At 31.4% G+C, this 15,108-nt stretch overlaps 1 protein-coding gene across 1 annotated transcript in view; it reads left to right on the forward strand.

Moving 5' to 3' along the window:
* The window catches only part of CSMD3 (CUB and Sushi multiple domains 3), a 1,491,512-nt gene that overhangs the window by 1,402,337 nt on the left and 74,067 nt on the right, over positions 1 to 15,108 (forward strand). Inside the window, exons 55-58 of the mRNA XM_010863441.1 lie at positions 7,209 to 7,382; positions 9,579 to 9,752; positions 10,943 to 11,128; positions 12,984 to 13,157. Of these exons, the coding sequence (XP_010861743.1) occupies positions 7,209 to 7,382; positions 9,579 to 9,752; positions 10,943 to 11,128; positions 12,984 to 13,157 (708 nt within the window). The remainder of the gene's footprint in view (positions 1 to 7,208; positions 7,383 to 9,578; positions 9,753 to 10,942; positions 11,129 to 12,983; positions 13,158 to 15,108) is intronic.

Here is a 15,108-nt window from a genome sequence, read left to right on the forward strand (position 1 = left end):
CCCCCCCCGTTTTTTTTTTTTTTTTTTTTTTGATTAATTCTAAAAAAACTGTTCATTAAAAGAAACTGAATAGCTAGTTTTTTGAAGGCCTTCTATTGAATCCCTTCTATTATTATTAAAATAATATTATGATATATGTTTTATCTTTTTTTTAAAGACTTAAACAATTACCTTAAGATTAGGAAAATGGTTTGATTTATGACTTATTTTTCTATAAAATTATTTCAAGAAATGAGAGCTAGTGTTAAATTAAATAATAATAATAAAAATTGTTCTGATAAAATATACACTTGCCTCTTGGGAACAAACATAATCTTATTATTTACGATTTTAAAAATTGCTGATTATTATGAACAGGATATTTCTAAATTTGTACTGTGTTTCAACTCTAAAATTTTACTCTTGAAAAATATGACACATGGGAGTAAAGCCTGTGACTTTAACAGTTTACATACATATTGTATTGATAATAAGCTTGAAAACATTAGTGATGGTACAGTCATCATTTGAAACTTTAAAGGGTATAGGTAGAGATTTTGGTTAAGATTTCTTTTCTCACCCTCTCAGGCATATTTGTTAGTAGGTATACTTGGAAACTCAGTAATGATGGTTTCTTTACTAGAGTATACATATGTATTTGAATATTCTGTAAGACTATTACATAACTAGAAAATGATAAATAAATTAAATCATGTATTAATATAGAATTGAATAATAAAATACTTCCTATTATTTTCTAACTTGGTTTTGGTTATGCTCATTTCAATTGCAGATTAACTTATTTAATTTATTTTAAAGTATTATTTGTAATTATATTTTAAATTATTTTATTTTTAAATTAATATATTTATTATAAATAAATATTATTTTATATATAATATTAGTATTATATATAATATACATTATTATTATAAATAAAATTTTTAAATATATGTAAACTAACTTTAAAATACTCTATTTGGTAACTCTTTGTCCTGATGAACTGCTATTGTATGCTATATGTTATTTATTGGATTTTGTATATAGAGGGTGGTTTTATTCACCTGCTTAGAATCCTGATTCTGTTTTCTGGAACAATAAGTTGTAAGAGGAATATTTATAAACAAACATTGACTCTCAGTCTATAAAGACAGCATTCTTGCATAGGATATAGTGTTGACATCTAATATAAATTCAAAAGTGTGTCAGTAGGAGGAATGTGCTATTGCCAAATAAGCAGATCCTAGAAACTTATACTTTGAATTAATTTGAATAATGTACATAGCCTAGTCATTCTTCTCATGGTTGCAAACTTATCCTTATAGCCCCAGATACTTTTGGCTTAGAATGGTCCTAGAATGTGCTTATGATTATTTAAATATAGTGTATTTATTCTCAAACTCCCAGCATTTTATTATAAATTTTTCAGTTGAGAGACTTGATGATGAACACCCACATGCCTAATATCTAGAATGTACAGTTAAACACTTGTATTTGTATATCACATATCTATTCATCCTTTCATGCCTGTATTAACCCATAAATTCATTTTATTTTTGATGCATTTTGAAATTGCCAAATGCAGTACATTTCATTTGTAAACATTTCTATATACATATAAGCTAGCTAGAGTTCAATATTTGCTCATGGTTCTTTTTTTTTAATGTTGGCAAATGTACAGTGCCATAAACACACTTGATACATTTTGACAACTGTGTACTCCTATATAACTAAAACTACTCAATAGTTACAGAACATTACCATTAGCTCAGAAAGCTTCCTTGTGACCCTTCATAGTCAATTTGCAGCTCTCTTCCCCTACACTCTGAAATAATAGCTGTTCTGTTTTTTTTCACCGTATGGTAGTTCTTCCTGTTCTAGAAATTCATGTGAATGGAATCCTAAGTTTTGTACTCTTTTTGTGTAAGGTTTCTTTTATTCTGTTTCAATCATGTTTTTGTGTGTATCAGTAATTTTTTTTAATCTCTAAGTAGAATCTCCTTGTCTTGACCATTCCCCTACTGATGGTCATATGGACTCTATCCAGTTTGGGGTAATTATGAATAAAGTTGGTATGGACATTTGTATAAAAGTCTTTTTGTGGACACATCTATTCTTTTCTGGTGGATACTCTGGAGTGAAATTCCTAGAAGAGTTCTAGTTGTCTCACATTTTCTCTAGCATATGGTATAGCTAGTTTTTAAATTTTATTCATTTTTTTGGCATTCATAAAGGTATCTTGCAAAATTTAACTTGCACTATCTTGATGACTACTGATCAAGTATAGTTTCCTGGGCTTATTGGCCATTCACAAATTTTCCTTTGTGAAATTCTGAAGTATCTTATAAATTGCCTTTTATTATGAGTTATAGGAGTTCTTTACATATTGATTTTTTAAAAATAGTTTCTCCCCACCTATTACTTGCCTATTCATTCTTTTTTTAATATAAATTTATTTATTTGAATTGGAGGTTAATTACTTTACAATATTGTATTATTTTTGCCATACATCAACATGAATCTACCACAGGTATACATGTGTTCCCCATCCTGAACCCCTCTCCCTCCTCCCTCCCCATACCATCCCTCTGGGTCGTCTCAGCGCACCAGCCCCAAGCATCCAGTATCATGCATCGAACCTGGACTGGTGATTCATTTCATATATGATATTATACATGTTTCAATGCCATTCTCCCAAATCATCCCACCCTCTCCCTCTCCCACAGAGTCCAAAAGACTGTTCTACTCATCTGTGTCTCTTTTGCCGTCTCGCTATCGTTACCATCTTAATGAGCAGAAGTTTTCAATTTTTATAAAATCTATTTTCTCTCTCTTTTTTTCTTTCTAGTTATTACTTTCTGTCTCTAGTTTAGGAAACCTATGTTCAATCATAAATCACAAAGATTTCATTTATTTTCCTAGAATTTTTGCATTTTTGGTATTACTTTATATCTACAACTTATTTTTTTTTCTTTGATTTATAGCTGCTTTTATTTATTTTTTCTTTTTTTTTTTCTTGGATAGTTATTTTTATTTTTTTTAGCAGGCATGTATTTTTATTTTATTTTTAAACTTTACATAATTGTATTAGTTAATACAACTTATTTTTAATTTGTTGTTGTATATATCATGAAGTAAAGCTGAGGGTTTTTCTTTGCTTGTTTTTTTTTTCCAGAAAGATATCTGTCACTCCAAATTTGTTCTTATTTTTCAAGATCACTTTGGATACTCCATGTCCTTTGTGTGTTCATATATGTTTTAGAATTAGCTTATTTTTTTATTTTTAAAATGCCTGGTAGGATTATGATCACAATTACATTCAATGTATAAGTCATTGGGGAGAATTGGCATCTAACAATGTTAAGTCTTCTACTTCCTGAACATGGTGAAGTTAGTATATTTATTCACTTATTAAGATCTTCTTTCTTTTTTTTTGCAATAGGAAATTTTTATCATAGAGATCATGTATACCTATTGTTAAATTTATTCAGCAGTATTTTTTGTGTGTTTACACTGTTATAGTGAAATTGTTCATTACTAATTGCATTTCTAATTGTTTTCTATTATAAAAATCATTTAAAATATTTATCTAGTATCCTGCAGCTTTCATTCACCTATTAGATATGGATTTTCTTAAAACAGCATTGTCTAAGTGTATGTCATGAGCATAAAATATAAGAGTTTTACTTTTTTTGTTTTCTCCTTTATGTTTTTCCTTTCTTCTTTTATATTAGTATATATATTAGATAGGGCCCACCAAACAATGTTAAATAGAACTAGTGAGAGTGGTCATCCTTTTATTGATCCCTGTATCAGGAAGAAAGGATTTAATATTTCATCAGTCGATATAATATGAACTTTTTTCTTAGATGTATTTGTAAGGTTCAGAAAATGTCTGTACATTCCTAAGTATGGTAGATGACAGTGGTCAATATTTCATCTTAAACCAACAAGTCATTTCTGGATAAAACCCAGATAATCATGATGTATTATATATTTTTTTTTTCTAAATTTTTTCTTTAAAGTCCTGCATCTGTATTCATAGGGACATTTTTTCTGTGTCTTTTACAGGTTTAATATTAGGGTTATTATTACTTCATTAAACAAATCAGGAAGTGATTCTTTTTCTTCTGTTTTCTAAGAGTTTGTATAAGACTGGTATTTGTTTTTTCCTTGATTTTTTGCTTAAATATTTGATTGAATTTACCAGTGAAAAAATATAAATCTAAGTGTATTTTTTTGCAGAGGGAGTTATTATTTAAGAATTCAAATACTTTAATATATAGAGGACTATTCATATTTTATTGTGTTAGTTTTTGGATGATACAACTTCAAAAAATTTGTCCTTTTGTTCTGAATTGTTAAATATGTTGTAATAAAGCAGTTCTTAATATTCCCTGATCCTTTTAACATCTGTAAGCTTTATAGTAATGTTACCTCATTCATTCCTGACATTGGTAATTTTAGTATCTTTTTTGTTTGTTGATAGGATTAGCTAGGAGTTTAACAGTTTTGTCAACTCTTTTTTTAAGTTTCTAACCTTTGACTACCTTGATTGTCTTTCAGTGAGATATTTCACCTGGCCTGGTCTACATTTTCCTTCTATTTTTTTTTTTTTTTTAATTGAGGGATAACTGGCATGCAGTATTATATTAGTTTATCTTACAACATATTTATTCAAAATTTGCATACATTGCAAAATGATTACTAGAGTAAGTCTAGTTACTATCTGTCACTTTACAAAGTTAACACAAAATGATTGAATATATTCCCCAAGCTGTACATTGTATCCTCATGACTTACTTATTTTATAACTGGAAGTTTGTTCTTCTCAATCCCCTTCAATCATTTCACCTTCCTCTTACTCTCCTCTCCTCTGTCAACCTCTAATCTCTTCTCTGTTTTTATTCTGTTTGCTTTTTTGTTTTGTTTTTTGGATTCGAAATATAAATGAAGTCGTTGTGGTATTTATCTTTCTCTACTGACTTATTTCGCTTAGTGTTAATACCCTCAAGGTCCCTCCATGTTATTCCGAATGGCAAGATTCTGTACTTTTTATAGCTGAGTAGTATACCATTATGCATGTGTGAGATGAGTGTGTGTATTTTATAGTTTTTTACCCATTCATCTATTGAGGGACACTTAGTGGTTTTCATATTTTGGCTACTGTAAACAATGCTACAATGAACATGGAAGTGAATAAGTCTTTTTGAGTTAGTGTTTATTTTTTCCCTTTGGATAGATACCCAGTAGTGGGATTGCTGGATCACATGGAAGCTCTATTTTTAATTTTTTGAGTAATCTCCATATTGTTTTCCATAGTGGCTGGACCAGTTTACATTCTTACCAAGAATGCACAGGGGTTACTTTTCACTACCTCCTCACCGACACTTGATATTTCTAGTTGTCTTTCTGATAATGACGATCCTGACAGGTGTAAGGTGATACCTCTTTGTGGTTTTGATTTGCATTTCCCTGATGTTTAGTGATATCAAGCATCTTTTCATGTGCCTGTTGGCAAATTGTATGTCTTCTTTGGAAAAATATTTGCTGAGATCCTCTGCCTATTTTTTTTTTTTTTTAATTCAACTGCTTGTTTTTTCTTTTTTTTTTTTTTTTTTTTTTACTGCTGTTATTGAGCTATATGATCTCTTTATATATTTTGGAAAGTAGCTCTTTTTCATTTATATCATTTTCATATATCTTCTCTAATTCCACCAATTGCCTTATTGTTTTTATTGTTTTGATGACAGTTTTCCTTCACTGTGAAAAGCTTTTTTATTTATTTTTCTTGTTGTCTTTGTCAAAGAAGACAGATCAAAAAAAAATATTGTTTAGAATGATGTGAGACAACATGCTGCTTATGTTTTCTTCTAGGAGTGTCATGGTTTTGAATCCTTCTTTTTTTTTTTTTAATTTTATTTTATTTTTAAACTTTACATATTTGTTCTTTATATATAACTTTGTTTTTGGCCATATAGGGTCTTCATTGCTGGACAGGCTTTTCTCTGATTGCACTGAGCAAGAACTAATTGTGATGCTAGGGCTTCTCACTGTGTGGTGGCTTCTCTTATTGTGGAGTAGGGGCCCTAGAGCACATGAGCTTCAGTACTTGCCACATGTGGGCTCAGTAATTGTGGCTCCCAGGTTCTAGAGCACAGGCTTATTAGCCGTGGCTCACAGGCTTACTTGTTCCATGGCATTTAATTTTGTATACTGCAATTATACTAAATTTGTTTATTACTACTAATAGTTTTTGGTAGCATCTTTAGAATTTTCTATATATAGTATCTGAAAATAGTGACAGTTTTATTTCTTCCCTTCCAGTTTGAATGCGTTTTCTTTCTTTTCCTTGTGTGATTACTGTTGTTAGAATTTCCAAACCCAGGTCTCCTGCATTGCAGGCAGATGCTTGACCATCTGAGCTATTAGGGAAGCCCAACATAGTGCTTGGATCCCTGGAATAAATCACACTTGATCTTGGTGTATGATTTGTTTAACGTATTGTTGAATTCAGTTTGCCAATATTTTGTTGAGGATTTTTTTACATCTATATTTATTAGGGATATTGACCTTTAGGTTTCCTTTTTGTGGTGTCCTTGTCTGGTTTTGGTGTTAGAATAATGCTGGCCTCATAAAATAAGCTTCAAAGATTTCTCTGCCATATAATTTTTTGGAAGAGTTTCAGAAGAATAACTATTAAAAATTCACCAGTGAAGTCATCTGGTCCTGGATTTTTGTCTGTTGAAAGGTTTTTGACTACTGTTACTATCTGTGTACTGTGATTGTTTGATTCAGATTTTCTATTTCTTCATGAATCAGTCTTGAAAGATTGTAAATTTCTAAAGATTTATAAATTTCTTCTAGTTTTTCCAATTTGTTGGCTATAATTGCTCCTAGTAGTCTCATAATTCTTTGTATTTTTGTGCTAATAGTTGTAATTTCTCATCTTTTATTTCTGAGTTTATTTGAGCCTTCTCTCTTATTTTTAAAGAAAGAGTTTTTAGTTCAGGTAATTTTCTCTGTTATTTATCTATATCCTTGATTTCTATAAATGTCTTTAATATATTCTTCTATGTATTTATTTTGGCTTTTCTTTTTTTATTTTCCTTTTCCTAAAACGAAATATTCCTTGTGTCATAAAATAGGATATTGCTGTATTGTATATAAATACATACATCATAAAACTAGATCATAATATTAAAAAATATTATTGTGACCCATTTCAGCGGGTCACTGTGGAATTCCAGAGCTTATTGTGAATGGTCAAGTCATTGGAGAAAACTATGGATACAGAGACACAGTTGTTTATCAGTGTAATCCTGGTTTCCGCTTGATCGGTTCTTCAGTAAGAATATGTCAACAAGATCACAATTGGTCTGGTCAACTTCCAGCCTGTGTGCGTAAGTAAGCATAGCAAAAGTAGTCAAAGACCTCTGTTCAGTTCTCATGTAATTACCAATATTTTTTTCTTAGGTAAGGTAAATGATTATATAGACAGATACACACATGCATATGCATGTGTATTTAAAGAACTAAATTCTCACAATGCATTTTTTTATACTGACATGCTAGATTTTAAATTAGGGTGTGTTCAGAAGTATAAAAAACCATTCACTATGAAAGTGGAAAATATATTAGAATGTCTGTCAATACTCTTTTGGATTTGGAACAATTTTGTAATTGTTTTAATAAAAGATCTCACTAGTTCAGCAAATATTCATCTAATCTCTTAATTTAGATGTGAATTTACACATGAAGGATAAAATAAATTTTAAAATATTCTAGTACTCTTTCTTTCTCTCACTGAATACCCAGTACTCAGAATAACACAGTATTTCACATCACAGTTTATCCTATTTTGGATTGAAAAGTAAATTATCCATATATTTCTTATTTTTCTCCTGATAATTTCCACCAGAAATCACTGATATTTGTATTAAAATCGGTGTTAGGAAATGAGGATAAATACTGTAAACATGTTGTAGTTTTAACATTATAGGATTAAATGATAAAGATTTTGGAGGCTTCAGAGAAATAATTCATGGGGCTTTTAGTATGAGTTCACATATTTATAAATTCTATCATTGTCAACCTCATATCAATCAACAGTATTTTATTGGAGTTCTAGTTTAATGGAAAATACATTAGTTTGTTAAGATTTAATAAGATAATAGAGCATACAGTTATCAAAATTGCTTCTCTGTGGTATGTATGCATGTGATAACAGACCATATAATGATTTAAAGACAGAAATATTATGCTGGATCTATACCAGGTTTTTTGCCTTTCATTATATAAAGAAAGTGAAGTCAGTCAGTCGTGTCTGACTCTGCAATCCCATGGACTGTAGACTGCCAGGCTCCTCCATCCATGGGATTTTCCAGGCAAGAATACTGGAGTGGGTTGTCATTTCCTTCACCAGGGGAATCTTCCCGACCCAGGAATCAAACCTGGGTCTCCCGAATTGCAGGTAGACTCTTTACTGGCTGAGCCACTGGGGAATCCCCTCATTATATAAAAGCATAGCCAACTAACACTACTACTTTTCTTGCTGAATAATTGAGACTATAAATGAAAACTGGCCCCTGAGGTAAAACAAGCACAAGTTTCTCTATTAATAATTTTAAACAGGAGTAAGATGCAGTTACATTTTCAAATGAACAGTTTACATTAACATTACAGCAGAAAATTAATTGCTGTTGGGTCATTTCTAAAGTATTAAATGTGACGTCATCTTTCACTGTGCCCAGTTATGAAGCAGTATTATTGGAGTTGCTATGATTAATTAGTGAGATAATGCAATAAAACAGTTCATAGAAATACAATGTGTTTGGGAAAACCAAGCACTAAATAAATCCTAAAAAAGAGCTTTAACATTAAAATGATTTAAATAGTTCATCTAATTGACGTCAGTATTTCCAAACAAAACTGCTAGGTTATCAAATATCAATAGTGAAGAAAATATACCAGTAAGGTTGTTTGGTTTAGGGAATGTTAATATTGGTATCTCAATATATTAAGGATTCTAATACAGCATAAGACATCATTTTTATTACAGTCATATTAAGCTATTCTTCAAGCACACTTTTGTTTATCCATTAATCATAAAACATGATTGCATAAATAATATAAGAAATGATTTCAAAATTAAATATAAAAAATTGCCTTCATTTATCTTCAATTCTTAAGCTCAACTAGAAAAGGAAAGTCAATTCAGTTTCATTCCTTTTTGCCATTAACTAGTTTTGTGAACTTCAATCATTCCCAAATGTCTTTGAATTTCAGTATTCTTCCCTAAAAAGAAATAAAATGAAAAGTTACCATGGAACTTTTAATATCTATGCACCACTTGCATACCATTACCAGAATTACAAATAATTGTCTACTCTCTAACATAATATTGTAATGATTCTACTCTATTGGACCTGTTTGGCTTTCTAAATTGTTCCTTTGCATTAGTAAAATTAAGTATTTTTTCCTACAAAAGTGGCCTTCTTTCCACATTCTTTGAGGTAATTAAGTGTACTTTTAATTTAATAATTGATAACCAATTATTCTATTCTGTGTCCCTCCCAACCCGACCCCGTTGCTATTAGCTGTGAGCTGTGGTCACCCTGGTAGTCCAATTTATGGAAGAACAAGTGGAAATGGATTCAATTTTAATGATGTGGTAACATTCTCCTGCAATATTGGGTATCTCATGCAAGGGCCAACAAAGGCCCAGTGCCAGGCCAACAGACAGTGGAGCCATCCTCCACCAGTGTGCAAAGGTAAAAATCTAACTGAATTGCTGCTGAGAGCATGGTAATAATGTGTCTGTGTAAACACAAATGGTAATATTTGAAACAATTTGGGCAAAACAGTAGAAAATTAATAAAACAAATATTTAATATTGATGTCATCTCATTACTAATGCTTTCCTTTTTCTTATTTTTTAACTTTTTTAGAAGTTATAAAACTGGTAAATGTTATTTCAGTTGCTTAACTGTGTTATCTGGTACCTGTTCTATAGCTGTATATAAAGTCATTTAGCTCATTTTTACTTGCAGTTGGCTTCATAATTAATGGAACTAATCTCAGTTTATTTTTTCACATTTTTAAACATTGTGGAGTATAGTTAATTTACAATGTTATATTGTAAAATTTTGTTGGAGTATAGTTGATTTACAATGTGATGTTAGTTTCAGGTGTTATATATATATATATATATATATATATATATATATATATATATACACACATACATACATATATCTTTTTTAGATTCTTTTCCCATATAGGTAATTACACAGTATTGAGGAGAGTTCCCTGTACTATAGAGTAGGTCCTTATTAGTTATCTAGTTTATATATAGTAATGTGTATATATCAATCCCAATCTCCCAGTTTATCTCCTCCCTTCCTCCTGGTACCATAAGTTCATTTTCTACATCTGTGAGTCTATTTCTATTTTCTAAATCTTTCTCTGTCTGATTTACTTTACTCAGTATGACAATCTTCATATTTTTGGAAAAACAATGTTTGAGCTTTAAATTACCATGATACCTGTGTTAGGGGTTTATTTAGTGTTCGTTCTATGGAAACATAGAGAATCATTTGTAGTTTTTCTGTCTGCAAAGAGGTATGATATATTTCATAGTCTGATAAAATACAACTCAATTATCACTTTCCTCCATTTTCTATAACCATAGCTTGAAAGGTATATTTCGTTTTTTATGTATCATTCTTTATAAATCTGTATTCAGTATATTTACAGAGTTGCTGGTGTTTAAAATAGATTTGCAAAGAAGCTCTCCTGTTTCCAATATTTTCAGCCATATATCCATAGTTCTTTATGTTAATTTTCTTCCTTGAATCTTTGTTTTGTTTGATAAAATTTATCTTTGAAACTAAGTTTCTAATGAAAATTTATATATTATATTATTCTAAATATATATTTCAAAAATGTGTCATTTGTTTAGTGGTCAACTGTTCTGATCCTGGAATTCCAGCCAATTCCAAAAGAGAAAGTAAAATAGAACATGGGAATTTCACCTATGGCACTGTGGTATTCTACGACTGCAATCCTGGATATTTCTTATTTGGATCTTCAGTTTTGATATGTCAACCAAATGGACAATGGGACAAACCTTTACCAGAATGTATCAGTAAGTAGATAATGTGAACTCTTTTTTGAGAAAATGCCCTGAAACCATACATGTATATTTATTGTCTTTATGAAATATTTAGAGCTGTGTATCAGACGGAAGTGTACTGATTGTACTTTTTTATTGTTTTGAAAGTGCCCTTCCTGTATTCTGCCAATTCAGTGCCCATGTGCCATCCATATTAATATTAATATGATTAATATTTCTCTATTATTCCTTGATTTTGAACCTTCATGGATCAGACAGAATATTAAAGGCAGATATATTTCATACTCTGTGATGTTGCCACTCCATGAGAGGCAACTATAATTTTATTTTCTCTTGTACTACTATTTCAAATTTCATTTAAAGCAAAATGAGTCAATATAAATAGCCACTAGGGCTGCAAAATGCTTGAGAAAATTAGAGTGTTACTTAAAACTCATTGACTTTAAATATTTATCTTATACAGGCACATACATATATGAAATGTTAATATACATTGTCTTTAAGGTAGTAGGAATAAGAGTGCATTTTGTTATATGTTATTTTGGATCTATAGAATATAAATAAAATAAATTATAGCAGTTTTGCATATAATTAGCATGTATAGTGAGAAAATAATTTAATAGAAATAAATCAAAAGTATCTGAAGACAGAGAAATGAACTTGAATTCTAAGCATTCAGCTTATAGATAGGACTTAGTTACATTTGCTTCTCAGAGTTGAATATTGGACATGATAGGAAAGAAACAATCATTGTGCAAGTAATTTTTGGTTATACTAAATTGCTAAATTACAAAATCATTTTATGATTGTTTTGTTTAGAGGTACTTTATGTACATGCAGTTTTTTAAATAGTTGTGGCATCATTTATGAACTCATTCATGAACAAATAAAAATAGAGTGCCTATCTAATTTCATATACTATGCAGATAATTCAGTCAATTGTTGATCCCTTGTTTAAAATGTATTTGATTTCTCTTCGTAGACTAGTTAGTCTAATGGTTTAAGTAATTCACTTATCCTTGTATGGCTACAACATGAAAGTTAAAAATCTTTTGTAGGACCTGTAAACATGAACTTCTTCAGATTTTCATAGCTCTCATATACTTTTTACCTTTTCCTTATTTTCTATTGTACTTCCTGGTAGTGTGCTATTTACTCAGGGATTTTATTAAGTTTATATCTCCTGTGTGATATTTAATACTCATCATATGTAATACTCTAGTCATGAAAGGGAACACATAGTAAGTCCCCAAGCTACTTCCAGCTTATAGAGAATTCTCAGTGTTTTAACATCTGATTCTGCTCAGCTCAGCTGTATTTTGGTTAATAAGCCTTTGAGTATTTTCATTTTACAGGATGATTTATTTATTAATGGTCAGGAGTAGAATTTAGACTATATATGCATAGTCTGAATCATGTGCCACAGATCCATCTTCCATCCTTCTTTACCCTCAAAGTTTTTCCCTTTTAATTTCTGTAGGGCATTTTGAATTCTATATGGAATCCTATAACCTTATTTAGCCAATCCATACCACTCCTCTCCCTATCTTTCACATCCTTATCTAGATGAATGCTTCCAATCCGTGTACATGTGTATATAAACAAACACCCACCACCCCCAATACATACAAGCTTATTGACTCAGTCATTTAAGCTTACTTACAGTGTTCCTGTTAAACTCATACTCAGGGTGAATGGGCTAACAGAATAACTCCTGTAACTTCAACTTCATATAAATGTTTGATTTTCAGAGGATGTATACAGTGGAGCAGATAATTCTGATTCATTAATATTTCAAAAAAAGTTGGTGCAGGTTGTTCGATAGGAGATATAAAAAAATTTTATATTCAATAATTATGTATTGTAGTGATTGACTGTGGACACCCTGGCGTTCCTCCTAATGCAGTCCTGTCTGGTGAGAAGTATACCTTTGGTTCTACTGTTCACTATTCCTGCACAGGAAAGCGTACACTTCTAGGCCAATCATCAAGGACTTGCCAATTAAACGGCCATTGGAGTGGATCACAACCTCATTGTTCAGGTACCACTAGGAAAATTGGATGATGTTTATTGGAAATTACATTATGAGTATTATGACTGGGGCTATTTTATTAGTAGTATTATGATAAGGGCTTCCCGGGTGGCTCAGTGGTAAAGAACCTACATGCTAGTGCAGGAGATGGAGGTAATGCGGGTTCAATCCCTGGGTCAGGAAGAGTCCCTGGAGAAAGAAATGGCAACCCACTTTAGAATTCATGCCTGGAGAATTTCATGGACAATGGAGGCTGGTGGGCTACAGTCCGTAGGGTCTCAAAGAGTTGGACAGGACTTAGCAACTGAACTTGAACACAAAGCAATCTAAAGAGATACAATAATACATTTCTCTTTTAAAAATATCATGAGGGAAGCTATAAAATTATTTTTACATTTATCAGAATTCTTAAGGTAATTTAGAATTTACAATGCAAATTAATACTGATCTTATATATGAAAAATTACAGGTGTAAGTTTTGAATGTGTTGTATTGAACATAAGTGGGTTTAGAATGCTACTTTCTGTGAAATGCTTTTATCCATTAGAATAGCAAATCACTTAGGCTTTAGCAATTCCATTTTCAGATCAGATCAGATCAGTCGCTCAGTCGTGTCCCACTCTTTGCGACCCCATGAATCGCAGCACGCCAGGCCTCCCTGTCCATCACCAACTCCCAGAGTTCACTGAGACTCGCGTCCATCGAGTCAGTGATGCCATCCAGCCATCTCATCCTCTCTCCTCCCCTTCTCCTCCTGCCCCCAATCCCTCCCAGTATCAGAGTCTTTTCCAGTGAGTCAACTCTTCGCATGAGGTGGCCAAAGTACTGGAGTTTCAGCTTTAGCATCATTCCTTCCAAAGAAATCCCAGGGCTGATCTCCTTCAGAATGGACTGGTTGGATCTCCTTGCAGTCCAAGGGACTCTCAAGAGGCTTCTCCAACACCACAGTTCAAAAGCATCAATTTTCGGTGCTCAGCCTTCTTCACAGTCCAACTCTCACATCCATACATGACCACAGGAAAAACCATAGCCTTTCCCAGACAGACCTTTGTTGGCAAAGTAATGTCTCTGCTTTTGAATATGCTATCTAGGTGGTCATAACTTTCCTTCCAAGGAGTAAGTGTCTTTTAATTTCATGGCTGCAGTCACCATCTGCAGTGATTTTGGAGCCCACCAAAATAAAGTCTGACACTGTTTCCACTGTTTCCCCATCTATTTCCCATGAAGTGATGGGACCAGATGCCATGATTTTCCTTTTCTGAATGTTGAGCTTTAAGCCAACTTTTTCACTCTCCACTTTCACTTTCATCAAGAGGCTTTTGAGTTCCTCTTCACTTTCTGCCGTAAGGGTGGTGTCATCTGCATATCAGAGGTTAATGATATTTCTCCCGGCAATCTTTATTCCAGAGGTAATATTATATCAATGATTTCCTTTTAGAATTCAGTTCTTTGTACCTGAGCTTTTAAGCAATTGATTATTTAATAGCATGATTTTAAAATAAAGTCCTAAATGTTTTAAATTAAACTAACCCAAGTTTTATGAGAGATGTTTATCTATCATAATTTGATTTATTAAGGCAACAGAAAACTCCTGTGTCACTATAATCCCAATAGCATTTTCTTAGAATATGTAAACATTAAATCTATTTTTAATAATTTTTTCACAAAGTAAGCATTTGATAAATATTATCTAAGGTGTTTAAGCTACTATTTTTCTTCAATAATTGTTATTTCAGTTTTCAAGCTGTGAGGTTACCCTACTTGATACTATTCATTCTATTTTTACCTATCTGCCGATATTAGTGCTTATTTTCCTGCCTATTTTTTTATTTACATATTTATTTTTGTGTTACTGCATCTCTGTGGAGATCATATGATGACTTATTAGGAGTTGTTTCACATTATTCTTCTTTTAGAGGTAAAAGGTGTGAAATAGTTCATTAATTTCAGTTATGTTAAT

The sequence above is a fragment of the Bison bison genome, unplaced genomic scaffold (genome assembly GCF_000754665.1).
Source record: "Bison bison bison isolate TAMUID 2011002044 unplaced genomic scaffold, Bison_UMD1.0 scf7180017864491, whole genome shotgun sequence".
NCBI classification, from domain to species: Eukaryota; Metazoa; Chordata; class Mammalia; order Artiodactyla; family Bovidae; genus Bison; species Bison bison.